The sequence below is a fragment of the Gymnodraco acuticeps genome, unplaced genomic scaffold, assembly GCF_902827175.1.
Source record: "Gymnodraco acuticeps unplaced genomic scaffold, fGymAcu1.1, whole genome shotgun sequence".
Taxonomy (NCBI): domain Eukaryota; kingdom Metazoa; phylum Chordata; class Actinopteri; order Perciformes; family Bathydraconidae; genus Gymnodraco; species Gymnodraco acuticeps.
In genome coordinates this window covers 4600338-4621790 of record NW_022992351.1, presented here as the reverse complement: position 1 = coordinate 4621790, position 21453 = coordinate 4600338, and the positions used below count along the sequence as shown (strand labels likewise).

The 21453-nt window shown below is 40.4% G+C and overlaps 1 protein-coding gene across 3 annotated transcripts; it reads right to left on the bottom strand.

Moving 5' to 3' along the window:
- Positions 1–282: 282 nt before the first annotated feature.
- Positions 283–21112, bottom strand: ube4b (ubiquitination factor E4B, UFD2 homolog (S. cerevisiae)). Of its 3 annotated transcripts, XM_034209167.1 has the most exons (29): positions 20783–21112; positions 19400–19613; positions 18107–18242; positions 17731–17818; positions 17293–17437; positions 16548–16773; positions 15814–16293; positions 14457–14561; positions 12141–12279; positions 11656–11756; positions 11361–11475; positions 10902–10985; positions 10531–10587; positions 9856–9972; positions 9609–9707; positions 9408–9521; positions 8739–8937; positions 8147–8285; positions 7926–8025; positions 7585–7712; positions 7321–7419; positions 6927–7162; positions 6676–6802; positions 6429–6573; positions 5959–6093; positions 5597–5788; positions 3732–3906; positions 1605–1751; positions 283–1381 (listed from the first exon to the last, which is right to left on the bottom strand). In XM_034209167.1, the coding sequence occupies exons 1-29, from the start codon at positions 20804–20806 to the stop codon at positions 1317–1319; spliced, it is 4131 nt and encodes a 1376-aa protein (XP_034065058.1). In that variant the 5' UTR covers positions 20807–21112; the 3' UTR covers positions 283–1316. The 3 variants fall into 3 exon arrangements, with proteins under 3 accessions (XP_034065058.1, XP_034065055.1, XP_034065057.1); XM_034209164.1 differs by lacking the exon at positions 14457–14561; XM_034209166.1 differs by lacking the exons at positions 14457–14561; positions 15814–16293 and having other exon boundaries at positions 1126–1381.
- Between the last annotated feature and the right edge of the window lie 341 nt (positions 21113–21453).

Here is a 21453-nt window from a genome sequence, read left to right as displayed (position 1 = left end):
ACTGGAGATTTTCTCTTGTTTTGCTATTTGACTTTGGGTGACTATTGATCATTTTGATATTTATTGTACTTGTCAATTTTACCTGGATTGCTGCATGCTTTTTTACATAAACATTTATTAAAGATATAAGATAAAGACTTTCAATAATCTCTGATTCTGATGCAGAGTCCATCCTTTCATAAGGTTAAATAAAGTAAACCAAAAAAGCTTTGCTCAGAGAAAAAGACAAATCATAACCACTACAATATCAATCCGTAGATAAAACAGTGACCAGTTGTAAAATAATGTGCATCATCATTTATTTCAGTTCAAAATCCTAGCTTCCAAAACAAGTCTGTGGTTAAAGGAAATCTTTTCCTGTACAGTTAAGGTCAATACGGTCATGTCACGTACAGTGCCATTAAAACGAGACCATCTTGACGGGGGAGGTCAGTGGTTCTGAAGAGCAGACGTTTAATGGTGTGCTCCTACAATGGTGTTTCTGGTGGTCATGCTACATTCTCTCACGTTCTTTTCAGGTCGCCTAAAAGAGGGTTATTTGTCCATGAGGCGCTTAGGAGGTTCTGGACTTGAGGCCATGCACAGAGAAGTAATTTCAGTCTATTGAAGTCAGCAGGGGAAAGGTGAGTAAAAAGGAAAGACTGAACATACAGTATTTCGTGAACCACTGCTTATCTATACTGTACTCAAAAAGAAGCTGACATTTAGGATTAGTTTGCGTTAAACTACATCCTTAATGGATATTCCCAGTTCTGAACTACAAGCACATAGCTCTGGAACATCAGCAAATATTATGTGGACTCAAGTTTATCATTGTCACAGTCTTGATAATGAAAACTCGGAAATAGCAATTTTATCAGAACCCACCCACAATCTCCCACATGTATTGCCCTCCCCTCTCCCTAAAACCACAAGTCTTTAATAAAGCCAACATACAGAGTAGTACAAAACAAAATGAGAACCTTAAAGGAAAATGATCAATGAATGGACTCTATGCACCTTGCTGGTAAACCCGTTGGTGTTGGAAACGTATTCTTGCAGCACTATAATGCATTAACTAACTTTTGTTAAATATATGTATATATTTTTGATATATATATACACAAACTCATGAGGAAAAAAAACTTAAAAGTCTTAACTTTATTATATTTTGTTTTTAGAACCATGATAATGGTTTGAGACAAAAAAGGGTAAATGCGAATAAAATAAAATCAGCTCTTTTTTTCTCCATTCAAATGGTTTTTGTAGTCGTGACACTGAATTCAGTCGATGGACAGCTCTTTTAATGATGGTTAACAGGCCAGGCGTAGGTGTTCTCAGACAAGCCGTCCGCCCTGTTTCTCTCTCATCCAGGTGTGGATCCTCTCCTTCAGCTCAGGGACTGTAGAAATACAAAACAATTGTGAGGAATGTATAAGAAACTAATATTTGAATGTAGTAGGCTGTCATTTCATTTAACATTAAGGTATCCTGAAAACACTTGCCTTAAATCTAAAACAAAATAACCTATTGACTGTACCTAGTAAGAAAGACTTTTGCTCTTCCCTTCCTTGAACACAACTTAATGTAATAACTGTTGCATCAACAGCATCATGGTGGGTTACCTGACTCCAGCATGCTCTCTGTGAGAGGCTGCCTGTTGAAGGGATCAGTGGGGGAGTTGAGCAGGTGGCGCAGGATGATGGATCGGTCCATGATGTTTCCCGAAGGCAATATCACAGGGTCAGTCATCAGTGTGTCCATCAGAGGGTCTGTTTCAACAAGGTCAAGCATACATTTATAAGATGATTAAGAACATATCACTTTCGCAATGATAAGAAATATGCTTCAACTAGATATCTTGGGAGTTAAAGGTTTCCCAGAATCAGCACACTAAGTGCCATTGTCATACAAGAGGCTTGACAAACATCATAGCCTAATGAATCTTCATATTAAAATGTTGTGCATACATGTGAGCAGAGGTTACTATTTATTCTACCCTCTGGCTTTATTTATTTATTGTGTTTTTCGCACTTAACACGTGGCTTTTGTGGTCATGTATTGTTTTATGATTCCTATGATGTTTTAATGTTTTGTCAAGCGCTTTATAAATAAATGTTACTTTCGCAAATGTCTTTGAATTAAGAATGAATTCATAAAAAATGAAATAAAACAAAAATAAACTACATTAAATATTATCAAGCTGTAAGGTGCGTCATCAACAAACGTTGGTGACATGTCGAAGCACAGCTGAGGAAAAAAGGTTTTATAGGAAACACTATTTGTGCAGCCATCATAAACAACTGTAAAAGAAATATCCAATAAATTCTCAATGAGGGCCGTCAAAAGTGTGCCCTTTATAGCAATGTCACATGGATTTTACAGTAGGACTTGTGTGTTACAAAAATAAAACCTGGCGTGGGAGATTTTAACCGCAGAGAAAGGCGATACGCAAGCCTCCCGTACGGCACACTCCCGCAACCTGTGGTGGGCTGGCTGGCATATCTGCGAATCAAAGGTGGTATGTGGGCCACGTTCTTGATCTAGATTATATTAAGTCTGTGGTTACAGGATAGCCTCGCTCTAAGCTTTCTATATGACCTCTATGAGCTGCAAAAGCCCCCGCTAATGTCTGGAATTCAACAGCAACAGAGGCTTCTGAAGATCTTGTTTGTCTGCACCAACCAGTGTTAGGACTAACGCGTCACTGTAACGCCGTTATTTTTGGCAGTAACTAGTACTCTAACGCATTACTTTTTAAATTCAGCAACTCAGTTACCGTTACTACATGGTGCGTTACTCCGTTACTAAGTTAGTTTTTTTATATAGTCAACAGCCAGGCGAACAGAGATGAGAACTGTACTTAAGTACAGTACTTGGGTAAATGTACTTAGATACTTCCTGTGTCACATGCGGAGACGGGCTGTGGGCGTGTTTGTGTTGTTTACTAACAAGACTATCATGGCGGCGGCGGAGCTCAAGTCTAGTTTCTCCACCTGGAGATATTCTCACTATTTCACTTTTGTCGAGCACAAAGAACGTTTTAGTTAAATGTAAGTTGTGTCTTGGCGGGTCAAAGATCCTATCTACTGCCCAAACCAGTCATTCAAATCTCTTAAAACATCTGCAGAAACAACATGCTGGGACGAAGCTAGTAGCTAAGACCACAGAGACTCAGCCGACGCCACTCCACCTCCACCTAAGCAACAGCGGCTGGATTTTAACCAAGGGACTGCTGGCCAGGGAAAAGTCGATAAAGCCATTGCACGGTATGTTGTAGAACACATGCAGGCTATTGCTACAGTGGAGTCACCCGCTTTCAGGGAGCTAGTTAGCATGATAGCATGTCCGGGCGGCACACGGCATATGGGACGGAAAACTTTTTCCAACTACCTGGAGAAAGAATATACAAAAATGGAAAGCCAGCTAATATCGATGCAATCCAGATTGCATATAATGCATGTCAAGTTGATCAACAGATTGTATTATTCTCCAATGCAATAATTCTGAAATGAAGGCTATGAGGGCATTAATGGGAGCCCTTTTTTTAAGTAACTAAAAAGTTACTTTCCACAGTAACGCACTACTTTTGGGTGTAAGCTGTTCAGTAAAGTAACTGAGTTACTTTTGAAATGAAGTAACTAGTAATGGTATCTAGTTACTGGTTTTCAGTAACTAGCACAACACTGGCACCAACTGACTTTAGGTCAGACAAGATTGCTGAGCAAGTGACATTTTTTCCAGACACACACCTTTGAACTCGTCAGGTGCGTCGCTGTAGTCCATTTCGGATTGGGAGTTCTTGGCGACTATTTCCTCCACCTTGTCCGATAGCAGCTTGAATTTTTCAATGGCAATAGAAGACTTAATACCAGCCTTCCTCATCTTCGAGATGACCTCTTCAAAGAGCTCACGGCTGTACGACCGCTGCAGATAAAAGAAGAGGGGGAAATGATTAAAGCGCAGCTGCAGGAAAGCATCTCTAATGTGAGGTCAGTATCTCGTCTCTTTACAAGTTACCCTAACATATTATTTTTAATCAAGTACACATATGAGGCAGGAAGGCCAAAACTATTTAAAACTGGAGAAAAAAATCTCCTTGTATTAAGGTTAGTAAGAAGTAGCAAACGCAATAAATGTAAGTAGAAAATGCTACATCATCAAACCAACCCAGTGCAACATATTAGGGGTGTAACGGTTCACAGAAGTCACGGTTCGGTTCATACCTCGGTTTGGGGGTCACGGTTCGGTACGGGTTCGATACAACAAGGAAAAGCAAAAAAAAGTCCCAAATGCATAATTTTTTTTGCTGTTATTTATTTTTAACAGTAATGCAAGTTTTGGTATGAAAATAAGGAACTCTAACATTTGGAATCATTAACTGTATTACACAGTTAAAAACAAACCACAAACAGTAACACACACACTCAGATGGCCATATTATTTATATTGGCTGATGTCAAACAAAAAGGTTAAAAAGCTGTACAGCTAAAAAGAATGTCTTGAAAATATTAAAATAAATAATAAGAAAGTGTTTCAATCACAATCAATAAAAGGCAATACAGAACTGTATAACATCTCCTGATGTCAAAATATAAAATAAATACAATAATAAATATAAAATACAAATCTGTACCTTTAGGAGCAATGTCTAACATGTGTAATTAACTTGTGAGTGTGTGAGGCCATTATGCCTAAATAAAGGTACTCAAGCTTTAGTCTATTTTCAAGTTTTTCTTCAAAAAGATGAGTTTGTCTACGTTGTCAGTAGTGAGGGCAGATCTGTTGGCGGTAACTATGTCACCTGCCGTCGAGAAAACCCTCTCGCTGGGGACTGAGACTGACTCGGATCTGATTGAGCATGTTTGACGTGTTACCACTAGCATACCGCACCACTGTCGAACAACGCCGACACACCGTCCTCGTCCGATCCACAACTCGCACCCCATCATTGTTGTAGTCCACAGGGAACCCAACATGTTCCCACACACCTGATTTAAAAGAAGCAGGTGGGTCTTCTAGCTCCTGTGTGTTGTGTGAACTCGCCATAGCTACTAACTTTTGTTCTTCATGTATTGTGTTCGTTTTGTTGTGTTTTGTTCTTGTTCTTCATTTGTTATTTACGGGCAGCTGGCTTTTAGGCGCAATACCGCCCCCTGGATTATATATAGTGTAATACTGCCCTGAGTGACAGACTTTTTTCCCCACTCGTAAAAAAAGGCGTATTCGCCGTGTGACTGCATGTGCCGAACCGTGACGGTACGGGACGAATACGGATACTGTTACACCCCTACAACATATACATGTTACAGTGACTGCCCTCCCGGCTTTTGAAATCTACTCTACAGTATTTGGTCTGCTTCCGCTTCCTGCTTGCATTATCTGGGGAGAAGTGGGTATTGATGAAAAATGGTTGAAGCACGAGATATCATTTATTAAGTACAATAGAGTAATTCATGCCGATGTCCTCAAGGCAATACGGCCATGCTTGTGACGATGTAGCATAACTTCCTGTAGCCTTTCCCAATGGCCATTATAACAACCTCTCACTTGTGTTTTCTCATTAAAGTCAACAACAAATGAAATGACAGTATCTTCTATAAACTTTAGTACAAACCTGGTCATCTGCAATGGCTTTAGCAAAGCGTGCACAGTCGAGCTGCAGGTAGATGTCAGTCAGCTGGTCTAAGAGCTTCTTGGGCTCAAAGCCATACTTCTCTGGGTTTTCTACTTTCAGGTCCCGACACTTGGGCCCGCAGAGCTGCTGGAGGTTGAAGTTTAGCATGGCGGCTAAACGAGGCCCCAGCTCCTGTAAAGAAAAAAAGAGTAATGTTATTAAAGCTTGTTGTGCTCAGAGTGCCTAATGTAGGCTGACTATGTTGCATTTACAGTAATGGTTATTCTTTAATTGAGAATACATTGAGACAATACAAAGTGTGACAGTTTTTTAAATGTCCAGTGGGGGCAGCCAACACTCACAGGCCTGAGGAAAGGCTTCTGGACCTGCTTGGTGAGGATGTGGAACATTTCAACCGTCTCTGTGGCGAGGGCCAGGTAGGAGCGAGACACACGCTCATCCTGAGTCAGCTGGGACTGACGGCTCTGCTGCTGCTCCTGAAAGGTTAAACAGAAGGTGAAAGTCAACAATGCTTTTGCATGATTATTTTAGGGGGAACAGCAATTTTATAAATTACATAAACTAGTCTAACAGATGACAAAATAAATGAATGTACTCAGAATATCGAGCTATTTTCCATCCTTTGTTTATGCATTTTAAAAATATGAATTATTATTATTTTCATCATTATTTTAGCGCGTTAAATTCCAATAACTAACTTTTGCAGCATTGTTTTGTATGTAGGTAATTATATAATTGCATATATAGGTTATAAAGTTTATCATCAGGAAAGTTGTATTATCATATTATTACAATTAGGCTGAGCACTAACCCTAGGCAGCTGGTCCCACTGCTCCTTATTTTTCATTTCTTCTTGAACTTCGTGGATACGCTTCAGGGACTCAAGGCTCTCGTCTAACAAGAAGGTGGTGTCATTAATCAGCATGTTGATGTAGCGCACAAACTGCTTGCCAGAGCTGGAGGGGAGTAAACATGAAAGAAGTTAGACAACCACTGAATCAAACCTAAACTGTGCCTTCTGTCTTTTACATGACACAAACTATGCAAAGGGTACTCACTTGAACTCCTCCATGAAGGTGCCATGGTGGGCAAGGTTCTGCCACAGACTCTTGAAGATAGTGCTTATATGGTACCGTATAGTGAACTTATCATAGAACTCGCTGGTGGCTCCGGTGTGCTCAACATCTGACAAGAGGAGACAGTTTTTTTTAGGAAAAAATGAAAGGATCAAGGCTGTAGAGCTGTATATCTACACTACATTTAATTTTCTACAACAACAGCTTCGAATTACGGTTTCCATGAAACTCACCAGTGTAGAACTTCATGAGGGCGGGAACCAGCTGCTTGATAGACAACGGGTGGTTCTCCATCATTTCAGAGAAGCGCTGAGTACGAGGCTGTACGGCAGGGTTGGTGACGAACAGCACCTCCACCAACTTGGCGATAAGGTAAGGGTTCCTGATGTAGTTCTGACTGCAGATGAACACCACCAAGAAGGTGACTATGTCCTGCACACAGGGCTCATATAAAACCTGGGGGGAATACCTGGATGATGGGAGGAGGTGGAGGAGGTTATGCATCAGTCTTGCCTTTTTATTCATTATTATATGGTCTTATAACATCTACTCCCCGACACAATATGTGATTTGTTTAAACATGGTTGAAGAATGAGGCGAGTGGTTAAGACTGAACTATAAACTTACTGCACGACAAAAAGCAGAAACTCTGCCACATCTTCAATGTAGAACTCAGGCAGAGCAGCAAAGCTTTTAGGAATCTCCGGGTGCAGTGGCAGGTTAATGCTGTGTAAGGAATGAAGAAACAAACATGGTACTTAGATTTCTATTCATGATACACATTCAAGTTAAACACAGCATAACATCTAGCACAAAAAATGCCTTGTGTGATGCCATATCTGTTCCTTTTACTTAATATCACAACAGTGTGTCAGTGGCAGGGAGACTCACTTGGGGTAGGCGGGGTCCACCATGCGCAGAATGAGCTGAATGACTGTGCTGTAGAACTGCAGACATCTGCGGAGCAGGTTCTCATCCAGAAGGCCCACGTCAGCACAAGCTTTGGCTCGCACCAGTTTCTGACAGCACAAAGTCACATGATAAGGATCACATCTCTGAAAATATGTTCTGTGACAGATGTGCATGTTTCAGCATTTAGGGATAGCGCAGGATCCTCGGATGCAGTAGACTGAGAGCTGAATATGTTGAGGTTTGTACCTTTAAAATCAGTGCTAAAGGTTTAATTAATCAAGAAAAGACAATGAATTAATCTACAAGGATGTTAAACAAACCTTGAGCTGGGTTTTGCATCTCTTGAGCATCTCTCTGTGCCGACTAGCTAGAGGAGAATCTTTCCATTGGCTCTCACTGTTCTTCAGCTCCTCTACAGTCCTGTCATGGGGGAAAACACCATTAAACACCCGTGGAAGGAGCATGCTTTATTTGTGTGTATACTTTCATAGAGATGTTCAAAAATGTGCATGGTCACTAAAAAAAAAGTATTAATTAATACCGGTTCAGTTCTCGGATAGCCCGCAACCTGCGGATGTAACGCCTGCAGCCAGGCAGGATGGACAGATGGTGCGCGTGAAGTGTCAAGAAGAAACACTCCGTGGGGAACTTGGGTTCTGAGAACTTGCTTGGGTCATCCTCTGTCCACAAGAAGAAAAAAAAATAGAATCATTATTTTCAATATGGTAACACATACCATCATCAGTCAGGACAAGCACAAGTTTAATTATAGTTACATATATCAGCTTTAATGCTTCCAAAAATAAAGCCAAATGAGGTCACCATTATGTAGGACATGAATTGTATACAGTGCAGCATGTGTAGGTGCACATTTTTTGTAGACGACCTGCCTCTGCCTTATTTGGTTAAGCAAAGGCAGAAGAAATGCGGAGGCAGTCGCACAAGGATGCATAGAAACCACACATATAGCAGGTTGATGAATCACTCTTAAAACATACTGCGTCTAAAAACGACTCCTATGGGTATTTCACAGATTTCTGATAATGGCAGCAATCGATGAACGAGAGTCCACTTTTTGTAAAATAAAAACTGTCCAAATGATAGCTGTTTTTTATTTATTTATGTCAACTAACGCATGTCAGTCAGCCAGCTCTTGAGCTCCTCCATGGTGGCTTTCACACGCGTCTCCTCTAGGCTGACGACAAGCCGACACCGGGGGTGGAAAATGTAGTAAGGGTCCACGGTCTCCAGCTTTATTTTCATGCTGAGCTGCTGCAGTACCCATAAGAAGTTGAGCATGAAGCCGTCTGTCGACACAAGCTTATCATCGGTCTGGGAGAAAAGAGGGAGATTTTAGAACAAGTGAAAATCCATGTTCAGAGGATGTACATAAACACTGAATATGAGAACAATCAGGAAACCCACATTAAGAGGGATGTTTACTGTAAAGTACATAAGTCCCGATGGCACAATGAGGGGACATTAGATAAAAAAGGATAATCCTTTATTAGTCCCACTGCAGGGACATGTGCATTGTTACAGCAGCAAAGGGGATAATGCAATAACACGAAGCATCAGTGTAAAGCCTATACTTGTACTGCGTGTAGAAAAGGTTGATATTGCAGTTTAGTATACAGAACTTCATCATCACATAACCTGGCATACTTTATTTCCATTTACTTAAATTATAAACTTACGGCAAAACACTAAACAAGACTTATGTAAACATTATAACTGAACTGTTTAACAAGATGACGTTTTTAATAGTTATGTTGGATGTGAAATCTGTTGGATGAAAATACCTGCATCTGGGCTTTCTTCACATTGTAGTTGACTAGAGCTGACATGTAATTAAGAGCTGACTCGCGAGTTTCCCCATTTAGTAGGATGTTATGGAGAATTTTGAACAAGTCACCCTGAAAAACATTAAAAATAACTTTAACAAATGATTCTTAATACAAAGATAAGCAATTCAAGTAATACATTATGAAGCTGAGACTCACCCTTGCTGACTCCAGGTAGTGCTGCAGGGACTGACTGACCACTCGTGTGTTCTCTATGGTGATGGCAGGGCCAGAGAAATACTTGTCTCCTACTTTCGTCTAAAGGACAACAAAGCGTCTTTACATTTAGCAACTTGTCTCTGTTCTCTTTTCTTAGAGGATGCAGCTGTTCAGTATTCAAATCGGCTACAATCTAAATGCTACTCAGGTTTGTTGATAATTGGATTGAATTGATTAGACTACTCACATCATCCTCAGCAAACACAGAGAGGCTGAAGAAGGCTCCCACGTAGGACAGTCTCTGGATCTCTCGGCCACAACCAGGGCTCAGAGGTTTGGGACACCACAGAGGCAAAGACGTAGCCTGCACAGAATACCAACACAGACTCATTTCACATAGGGTCATACAGGGTTTGTTTTGTTGTATTGTTATGTTGAACAAATCACCCAAAGGGTAAATTGCAGTGAAAGCCAGTATGTGTCAGTCAATAACAGCGGAAGATAATGAGCTAAAACGAATCAAATATTTACTGACACAATGGCACTTTTGGTATTGATTAAATAATAAACTAACATAGATAAGCATCCTATAGAACTAAATGTGAACTGAAAGAACTCTGATTTCAGAAGTTGTTGGTGCTAAATATAGACTCAGTCCTTTTCTTTGCACAGGGGAATTTTGCCTCTCCATTCTTCTGTGAAGCGTAAAGACGACTTGGTGGCATGAATAAAATAAGCAGAGGACATTCTTCTGTGCTGACGTCAATGCTGGTATGATGAATATATAAACAACAGAGACACTAGCAAATACTTGATAGAAATAAATACATTACGTTTTTTTGGTACTTGATTTGGAAATAAATAGCCTAGATAATCCGAGCTTCGACATAAATGAGCTTTGGCCATCCAAAGGTACACTCACCAAACTGCAGACTGGGTGAGTCTTTCCGAGCTTGATTTCACAAAGCTCAGCTAATGCCTGCAAAAACAAAACAAAACTGAAACAATGCTCGACTCTCGGTCGTTTTACAGGTGAATCAGGTTACATGGCATGACCTACAAACTTCAGTCAAATTAACAATCATAATTGGAGATTAGTTTATTGGTCAAGATATGATTTACTTGATACAGTCGTATTAAGCTACACAAACAGAAGTATTTAGAGTTGACTAACTATTAAACAAACCAAATGAACAGAGGGCCCAAAAGACATTACAGTACTTTATTAGTACTTTATTATGCCAGTACGGATGGTACTACACTAGGGGTGAGGCCATTACAACATTTTCTTACCATAAGAGGGAATTTAAAGTTGTCACTGTCAAAGGAACATTCTTTTACTGCAAGAGCAAGCCCCCGGAGGATGGGAATAAAGATCTGAAAAAGAAGATGGCAAAGATGTCATGCATCAGGGCAATATCACATTTCATTGCATGTCTAGGTAACAGTTTCAGCCTTTAGCCTAACAATGGCTTTTTACTCCAAGCGTTTGCATTAACGCTTCAAAGATAATAAATGTGGTTTTCATTTGTTATGATAGAAGCATCATATACTTTTGTGTGCCCTAGAATTATAGACTGCAATGGACTGAAACCCAATGGAAATGAAAAATGTGTCATCCCTGCAAAACTTGATAAGAACATGGGTGTGTTTGGGGGGGGGGCTTCCTGCCACACTGTATGCAGGAATGAGTTTCAGCTAAAGTGAGCCTGAATCAGCATGTATAAAAAAATGGATGGCCACGCTTCCCACCTGACTGAACACCTCTTCCTCCTGCTGAGTAATGCGCACCAGCTCCTGAATAAAGCCGTACGGGAGGTTCCGACACAGCAGATAAGGTACCAGCAGAGACTGATGGAGAGGGCTCCTGCAGGAATAAAACAGAGAAGCATTGAGCGGAGAAGAAATAAATATGCTTTCTGTAGCCAAGGTGATAAAGTAGTTGCCATGGAGACTCGGACTAGAATTGAAAAAGGAACATGGAGATAAAATGACAGATCATTTTATAAAAAAACAAAGATTGTCAGTGTGTTGCTGACTTTCTTACCGTGGCTGTGTCAGGGTGCCCTGCAGGACGAGGGCAACATGGGAAATACATTGAGAGCGAATGTTGCTGAGAAGCTGGCTGGCATTTGGTTGGCTGCATATCTGAGAGAAAAGAGTAGGAGAAGAGAGAAAAAGGTGAGAGGTGTTATCAAAATGTGCTCCGTCGATTTCACAGAAACTCTCTCCGGACTCTGATGAATCAGTGTTCTTTGACGAGGAGAATCCTTCACTTGTTTCCAGACCATCTGCCCTGCAGCCAGTACAGACTGTACTTCTGTCCTCAGGACATTTTGTAACCAAATTAGACATGGAGAAAATCTCAAACGAACTCTGCAGTTGGTACTATAAGAAGGATCATTACAATCGTAAAGCCTTGATTTAATCTCTTAATGGGTTCTCCACTTTAGCAATAAAGAAATAGGGGACACAATCATTAGCGTAAATCATCTGAATAACATTTTTTATGTCTTATAGGCAGACACTAACCTTGGGAGCTTTCCTCTCTTCCATGCCAACACTGTCAAAGCGCTCAATGAGGTAGTTCAGCATCTCCGTCTCTTTACATGTTTCAATGGTGAAGCGGTCGCTGGCTGTATCGCAGGACATCCCCCCTCCACAAACAAGACTACAAACAAAATGTAAATAGGAAACAAAGAGGTTGATTAAATAACAGAAAACATCAGAGCACAGAGAGATCCATTGTTAGCTGCAAACACATTTAATGTATGTATAGCAAACAAACTCAAACCCACTCTCAAGGGTCCTGAAAGAAACAAACTACAAAGCATTAGGGACAGCATTGTAGCATCTCAGTAATGGGCTCTTGAAAGAGAATATCACCATGTCAAACACTCGAGAGCTGTTTGCAGATAGGATAGGAATAGGATTCAGCTCACCACATGTAACTGTTTAAATTGCTGTTAGTGGTCAGTTGTTACCAGAGGTGGGACCAAGTCATTGTTTTGCAAGTCCGAGTCAAGTCTCAAGTCAGGTTGGGCAAGTTCAAGTCAAGACCTAAACTTTGACAAAACGAGTCATAAACAAGTCATTATGTGTTTTTCACCAAATGTAATGACATCGATCAACAGAATAATACTTAATAATCAAATTGCTCTTTATTAGTCACATTAATAATTTAATAATCCATTTTCTCTCTGCTGGTAAAGTAACGTGTGTTTTTCTAATTTAAGAGGGATCAGTAAGGTAAGGCTACCGTGACGGTTTGATTCAGAAGGAGTTTAATGTATAAGATCCCTGATGTTGAGGTAACCAGAATGTTTATTTCCACTGTGTACAACATGTTATAAGGGACCCACAATCTATCTTTATGCAAGAGATAATGTGCAGCGAGGCGGTCTCTATGGGGAAAAGAACACCTGCATCTAGATCCCTCTGCAGGTGGTACTTTAAGTATATTTTGATGCTAATACTTTTGTACTTTTACTTGTAACATTTTGAATGCAGGACTTTTTATCGTAACCGAGTATTCCTACACTCTGGTACTTTTGTACTCAAGTACAAGATCTGAACTTCTCCCACCTCTGACAGTAAATCCTGAGTGGTTACCAAAATAAAAGGTAACCAAAAAAGGTTATTTTCATTTTACAAATCCTGCACTCAGCTTTGCTTTCTCCATATCATTGAAAAGCAGCCAGATGCTGCTTCTTTTTTCGCTCATTTCTTGACTTTTTCCAACGCGCTTGCATTTAAATCCGTCTCCCCGTCGCTCTGTGCAGCTGGCCTGTACCACTACACCTGCTGTGCCCCCCACCCTTCTTTCACATAATGGTATGATCCTAGTGTGTCCTCGCATATGATTGGCCGCATGGTGGCCCAGCTAAATAAAGACCCGCCCCTGCCAGCAAGGATTCTCAGCAAGAGTAGGAGCGGCTGAAGATTCTGCTTTCCCCGACGGGAGTCTGCTCTTCTAGCGGTAGCTCGCGATCGGCGTGTTGGAGACCTCTGAATTAAAGTAGCAAGTCACCTCAAGTCAGAAGGCTCAAGTCCAAGTCAAGTCCCGAGTCATTGGTGTTCAAGTCCAAGTCGAGTCGCAAGTGTTTTGTGATTTTGTCAAGTCGAGTCTCAAGTCATCAAATTGGTGACTCGAGTCTGACTCGAGTCCAAGTCATGTGACTCGAGTCCACACCTCTGGTTGTTACCACAAAACCTGTTTGCAAACATTTAGCGTTTTCTCTCAAAGCTCAAAATGAAATCAAAACTTTATATTGTTAAATAACAACTACATGGCAAAACCAATGTCCTCTTTCTCTGCTAATGATACAGTCAACACATTACATTAATAACACAATTCAAGTCTACCGTATGCATGATGTACCATCAGGGTGATATGATATTGGAAAGTTTCAATGCTTGATCACGGAAGGGCAAGATCTTGTAAATAAAACTATACTTCATAAACATTCATATTAAAAAATTGAAGTCAACCATTATATATAATAGGTGGGGAATGTCTTAAGAAATAAAGGATTTTTAATATTCAAGGTTGCAGAATAAAGACTATATATTATATGGAGTTCCTGCAAATCTGTAGAAAGCATATTTAATACTAACCACCATCAAATATATAAAAGTTATAGTCAACAGACATTAAACCTGTAACCTCTGATGACAGTTAGAACACTCCTTATAAAATGGCCTACAAGCATTTATTTTTCATTTCTCTACCCGGGTGTGTTTGTGCGCCGTTAGTGGTAAGCCTCGTGGGCCCACTGCAAAATGCAATGGACTCCAAACAGAGCAAGCACAAACACACACACACACACACACAGTGCAGTGGTGTACCTGGACCCAAACTGAACCCTTGCAAAATCCTCCTCCTCCTGAGATTCTTCATCACTGCTGTCCTGAGACATGTCAGAGAGGGCAGAGAATAGGACCGACAAGGGGCTAACATGACGGGGGAAAGACACAAGGTGAAAGGTTGGAAGAAAAGAGGATGTTGTGCAACAATGAGCAAACAGAAGGGAAGTGAAAAAACATGAAGACAGGGATGAAATGGTAACAAGATGACAAGGAAGAAGGGAGCACCAAGGAAAGGATGCTGGAGGGTTGCATGCTTGCTTGAAGACCACTTCTCGTGCTGCTTTTTAAATATTCATTCATGCCTAATGGCTAGGGCTGTGCAATTAAATCGTATTTTAAATCGCAATTACGATTTTGGCTTGCCACAATTACGAAAACAACATAATCGAAAAAAACAATTATTTAGCTTTGCTAGGTTGTGACCGTGCACTGCAACATATTTGATCTAATTTATTTTTAGTCTAATTTATTTGTCATATTTATATATGTTTAGTAGCTTGTGGAAGTGCGCTCCAAAATATTTGTTGATCTTGTTTATTGGTATTTATTATTTTGATATTATTTATTTAAATGTATCATTTATTTTAGTACTGGTTTTTCAGTTGAATTATACGTTCAGGGTAATCAACAGTTAAAAAGATACTGTTCAAGTTATTATTTGTATTTGTTTTAAAGTTCAATAAATTGATATTTTCAAAGTCAATGAATAATCGTGATATCAATTATTGATCAAATAATCGTGATTATTATTTTTGCCATAATCGAGCAGCCCTACTAATGACTGCAGCTTTTTATTCCTCTTCAGAACATTTTTTCTAACCAATAACTGAACTGACTGTCACCATCACTTGTCTTGAGCAAGCCAAAGCAAAGCGGGGTCAGACCGTCAGACGCATCTAATTTGCCAACGATTTTAAGCAATGTAGGACAAATAAAACATGTTTGTTAAACTATGCTTGTTATTCGTCTGAAACTGTGTTCGATTTTTTCAAAGTAAAGCCGGTTAGCAACAAGCAAAACCAACCTAATACAAAATAATTAATTAAAGCTTGAACCCTCCATTTGCTTTTAACTTAAGACTTTAAACATAAATATAATACAATATCAGGTTGTTCATTGACTTTCATACAAGCAGTCTAAATATTAGCCATTTGTTTTTTATGAAGCTTGTGTATATTTGAAGTAACTGCATGAAACTTAGCAGCAGAAGCAATGTAAACAACAAAAAGGATATGGCTAAAGACTCAGTTCACAGCCAACTTCAAATCTGAGGGTTCACAAAGAGTTATGGTTTTAGTATGTTTGCACACTGACATGCAAAGGACTGATGAGATACCTAGATGGTGGGATCCTGGAAGCAAAGGCAGACTGTCGGGCATTCGTTCTGGGAGAAGGGGGCACAATGGGAGGGGGTGTGGAGGAGGCTTGGTTGTGAGCCCTAGATGAGCTCAGGGTGAGGGTTTGGGGGCTGGTTGGTGGAACAGGAACTGGGGTGTTTGGAGGAACAGAGGGTCCTGCGGGGCTAGGAGAAGGTCCAGAGAAGGTAAATCCTCTTTGACCAGGGCTGGATGGGGAAGGAGCCCCCCAGGGAGAGGTGACAGAGTAAGGCCGATAGCGCTGGGAGATGGGCATGGGGGCAGATGGGGGGTTGAGAGATGGTCTCAGAGCGGTAGTAGCAGTTGGGCTAGGGGGCACAATGAACTGTGGGGTAGAGGGTGTGGAAGGTAGAGAGGGTGTAGTAGGACTGGGGAGAGATGGGAAGGTCCTATTGGCTGCATCCAAAGACATCGGGTGAGGGCTACCACACCCATACAGACTGTGGACAACATTGAGATGAAGATTGGCAAAACTCATCTAACAATGATGTCTTTAGAATTAGAAATAGTCAACGCTCAAAAAATACGTAAGTGTATAATAATAATTTTTAAAAAACACATAGGTTATCCGATCATGGAACACCAATAGCATATCAATAAAGAACCCCTTTAGTGTAAGGGACCGATACAGAGCCTAGATATGTATCTGGGAGTTACACTGCGAGAGCTCATTACATGGACTCAAAGGACTTGCCTGGACAGAGAGCTGGCCCCAAAGGACCCTGCACTGGGGCCCATCGGGCTGCCACCTTGGCTGGAGGGCTGCACCAGCGTCAGGCGGTGGTCGGGGGATTTGGCTGCAGCAATTGGCTGAGAAGTGGCGGTCAAGCTGGCGAATGGGTTTTGGACGCGTGAATGGGAGGACATCATTAAGACTTCCATCAGGATCTGGCCAATCAGGTCTTTGAAGTCAGAGTATACTACAGGAGAGAGATGAGAACAGAATGGTCATGTTTTTAAAATGATCATACTTGGTTGTATACAAAACACAAGACTTTTCACAGTTTTGGTGTCTCAGTTTTTGTTTTCTGTCATTTTGAGTGCATAAGCCTTCACATTGGAAAGAAGGGCAACATGCAGTGTAGTTCAACAATTTGAACACAAAGTGGACCCTTCTCACACTAAGTGAGGACCAGAATAACCTCTTCACCAAACTTGTGAAAATGGCTCAAGATGAATCTGTAGCAGTTGCTCTGGTACACTGCATTATACAAATGTTAGTTATACAAGTGTAAAACTAGAATGATGTACATTTTGAAGAGGAAGAAAAGAAGAAGTGTGAAACAGTCGTGTTTGAGACAAAACTACCCAGTTGAGATGTACCTACTATGCAAGTAAGTACATATGGAACACATTGTAACCTAGGGAAGTGGTATCCCAACTGAGAAACAGCATGCCTGTAATGCCATAATGAGTTAAGACGTTACTCGACGACATACCATCTTTAGGGTTCTGGTGGAACTCTGCAGCCAGTGAAGGGAGAAAGATGACATCTCTGTCCTGCTCCTTCCACGATACGCGGAGGATCTTACAAATGAGCTGCAGAGCCTGTTCTTCCGAGACATCTGAGTTTGCAGAGGTTTCCTGAGGTCAAGAAAAGATAGATACAGTAAGGGTTGGATCACAATCTAGAGCCATTTCACTAGCAGTACTCTAAATCTCATGATACTCATTATCTGGTGGTCACTATCTCTCTCAATGAAGTGAAATAAAAATAAATTGAAACCAAGAATGGCGTGTATGGAAAGTCCCTGGGAATACACTTTTGTAAATACCCAAAGACTCCTTTTATGATTTGACTGACTTCCTTGATCAAAGTCAAGTAATACAGGATTAAAGGGCATCTTGGTTGAGTAATGCTCACTACTGCTGTTTACCTTGTCAGTCAAGTTCCTCTTCTCCCTGCGATCGCTGTCCTCCACCTCCATGTTCTCGATCCCTGAGTCCACATCCACCTGGGACATGCTGGAGGGAGACAAAGGCGAAGTGCTTAGAAAGTCTCTTCATCACTAAGCAGACTTGTAGTAACCGAAGGTTCAAGTCACTCTTGAATATTGTTGCAACTTTATTCAAAACAATCTGTGATCATTATTGCATGTCTGTGGTTATTTGGAGGATACATGTGTTCCAACACAGAGCCTGAGATTGATCATCAAAGAGCTTTTTTTGGAAAATCATGTTGATCATTTGAATTATCTGGGTTGTTTAAGTCTTTGAACTAATAGTTCAATGTGCCGTTCGAACAACTCTTACCTCTTTTCACAGGAGGCAGTGTCAATGTCCATGCTCTGCGACCGGGACAGACTCTGGGACTGAGTCTCAAGGCTGTTGGAGGGGGAGCTGGAGAGGGAGCTCACACCCTCACTGCTCTGACTTCCATATGCCACCCCTGCAAAAGCAAAATAATACAACTGAGCACCTTCAAGGTTGACCATTTATTTGCATTGCTGTTTTCAAATCCCATCTACCAAAGCCTTCATAATTCAGATTGATGTATCAGAAGAGATAAGGTTCACAAAGACAGTTTCATCTTCTAGGTCTCCTCTGAACAAGGCATTTTCCTTCTACTTGTTTTATTTAAATAATGCTATTCCTCAGATTTAGTTTTGGTACAATATGTATTGCACTATTTATAAACTTTGTTTATATGCTTTAAGCAGCCAGTTTAAATTAAAAATGTTTATTTTAGGCCACACTTGGATAACAAAGGCTCAGATTGCAATTTTTTAAAGAGCAACATGGTGAGCCATACCTTCATAAACCCTGATTACAGCCAAAAGATAGAGAGAAAGCTGATTAACATGCAGGATCTTACTGTGTGAGAAGAGCTGGAATCAACCACTCACTCCTGGTTGCACAATAATCATCAGAACCAACACTTAAGTCAAATAAATGGCATATACACTGTTTCAGGAACATATTCATAGAAGATGCATCAACATGTACTGAAGCTTTGTATATCTGCAAGGAACAAATTAATCAATTAAAATAATTATGAGAAGCACCACTGGCAATTCAAGCATTCAAAGTAGAATTAAAAAGCACCAAAACCACATCTAGGCATACCAACAAACAATGCCAGGAAATGGTTACTCTATCAATACAAGGCCCACTGGTGAATTTTCTAGAGCATTGCATAAGCATACATTCTCACTCTGTTTCGCACAGGGAATCTGTTGATCTCATCAAGCTGCTGCTGTTTGTGTCATTCAGGGACAGAGTGTCTGACTGGCTCTTGCTGTTCAAATATCAAGGTCTCAAATACATAAAGGACCCTTTCAGTGGTGTGCTCAAACTCAAACAACCACGGTTGTTTATGTTCAGAGATAAAACTCAGAGACAATGTGTCACTGGATGAGTATGATGACAGAGTTAGACTTATGATCACAAAACAGGCTTAAAACAATAACCCTATGCTGATAAGAGAAAGCTGAGTGGATCTGTACCTGTGGTTGTCAACATCCTAATTCACCAGAATTAAAAACAGTCATTTTGATAAACTAACTCATGCATCTCAAAACCTATAGATCGTATTTAAAATCTTACCAGAGGTGCCCATAGGGGATGTGGCCGGTGTACAACTGTGAACATTGAGCCCCAATGATTGAGAGGCAGCTGGTGGCTGGGGGGCAACACCTGAGGGTCCAGGGAGGGGTCCAGGGGGGGTCTCTCTCTGTGGGGATGTCAGGGGTGTGCTGAGAGGGGTGCTGGGCTGTGACGTCTGTCCACCTGCCAGTCGTGCCAGTCTCCTTCTGCGAATCTTGAATAAATAGACCAGCAAATTAACATATTTACTGTATGCCTACTATACAGCATTTCATAATATCAAATGACCGTTAGAGCTATATTAACCATACAATTATTAGCTATATATATTTTATTTTTTTTATATCGAAATAATTGGCACAATAAGTATGGATGAAATAAAAATAATCTAAGGCGATTATGTTACGCCTATTACCCATATTAGGTCATTAGCACCCGACAAAATACACACATTTAAAACACAAGCCTTAACGAATAAAAACATACATAAATACAGTGTAACTACACTGTAAACAAAATGAGATGCGAGTAAAAATCGAGCACCAGGGCACAATACCATTACTCTAGTAAATCAACAGCACGCTGTATTGCAAGTTGATCGAGTAACGTTGGCTAAATTCGGGCACAATGTGACAAAGAACTAACAGTTTGTACGATGTTGTGTGAGGTTTCAGGTAACAGCTCAATGGCAACACTACTCTCAGCCGGCCAACAGTTGATTGCACAATGGTGGCCCGGTGTGTTTTTTTTATGCTGAGTCGTCTCGCAGGCTAATTTTTTGGCTGTTAGCAAAACAACGTTAGCAACTGTCAACTAGCTTACGGCAGGAAAATATGCCAAATCAACTCAGAATACAAAATGTAACATTGACTGTCAATCTATATCATGAAATAAAAACCTGCAAAGTGAAAATAATTCAATGTACGTGTATTAGTTATTAAGTTAAGCAATGTAATCCATGGAGCAGTTTGTACACAGCCTTTTTAGCATTAGCTAGTTAGCATTTTCTCCGGCTAAATTAAATTAACGTTACTGACAACGGTGACATACACATACAAACTAAACGAATTTAGCTAGTTCATTTTGTTATTTTACCGGCTTTCCTGAATAACCATCCTTTATGTCACGTTGGGTACCACGCACATTTGCATGCTTGATTTGAATAAGGGTTAAATGTGTGATTTTGTCGCGGATACATTTCTTCAGTTTAACGTTAGACTATGCTAGCCTCTGAGCTAGCTCAAGTAGCAAGTCCGCTAGTGGCAGAACATATGAGGCCCAAATAAAAGAAAGGATTTTCATTTAAATTTGAAAGTAAGCAAAAATAATTCACATGTATTCTAGCAACACAATTTAAGCGTTTCATCCCCATTTTCGCCTTACCTCATCTGCGCTCAACTCCTCCATCGCAGCTAGGTTAGCTAGCTTTTACACTTACAACTGCTTTAATGTGCCAGCCAGAGCCAGCTAGCTAGCCTGTATTAGAACTGAATATGCATAGTCCAACTAGTTCAACAAATAAGTGTCAGTCTTGATTGTCTTCAAGATATAAACTATGACACCAGTATACGGAGGGTGGCAATATACAGTTCCTCCAAAAAGTCTGTCGTTTGCTAGTTTTCTACCAAGAATGAAACAAAAAGAAAAGAAGCTAGCTATTATACGTCAAAATACAGCTGCAGCCATTTTGGTTCTACACAAATGTCACGTGACCCAGAGACTACTGGGGGAGGTGTAAGGCTTCACTGTGTCGCACAGATAAATGTTATTTTACCTGTTATATATGTGAATATTATCGTGATTTACATGGAATTTACTGTCAGATAGCTGATCTATGCAAATCAGATCCATACTTGTATTTCGTTTTTAAAATAAACAGCACATCCTGTCTATATTTGTTAAAATCAATGTGCATGAATGGGGCATAACAAGGTCACAAAGAGGTTTTACAATTCAATTCAAAACCTTTATTTATCCAGGTAAAATCCCATTGAGATCAATGATCTCTTTTTCAAGGGAGACCTGCAGCAGTAGGTTCCACAAGAAGACATAAA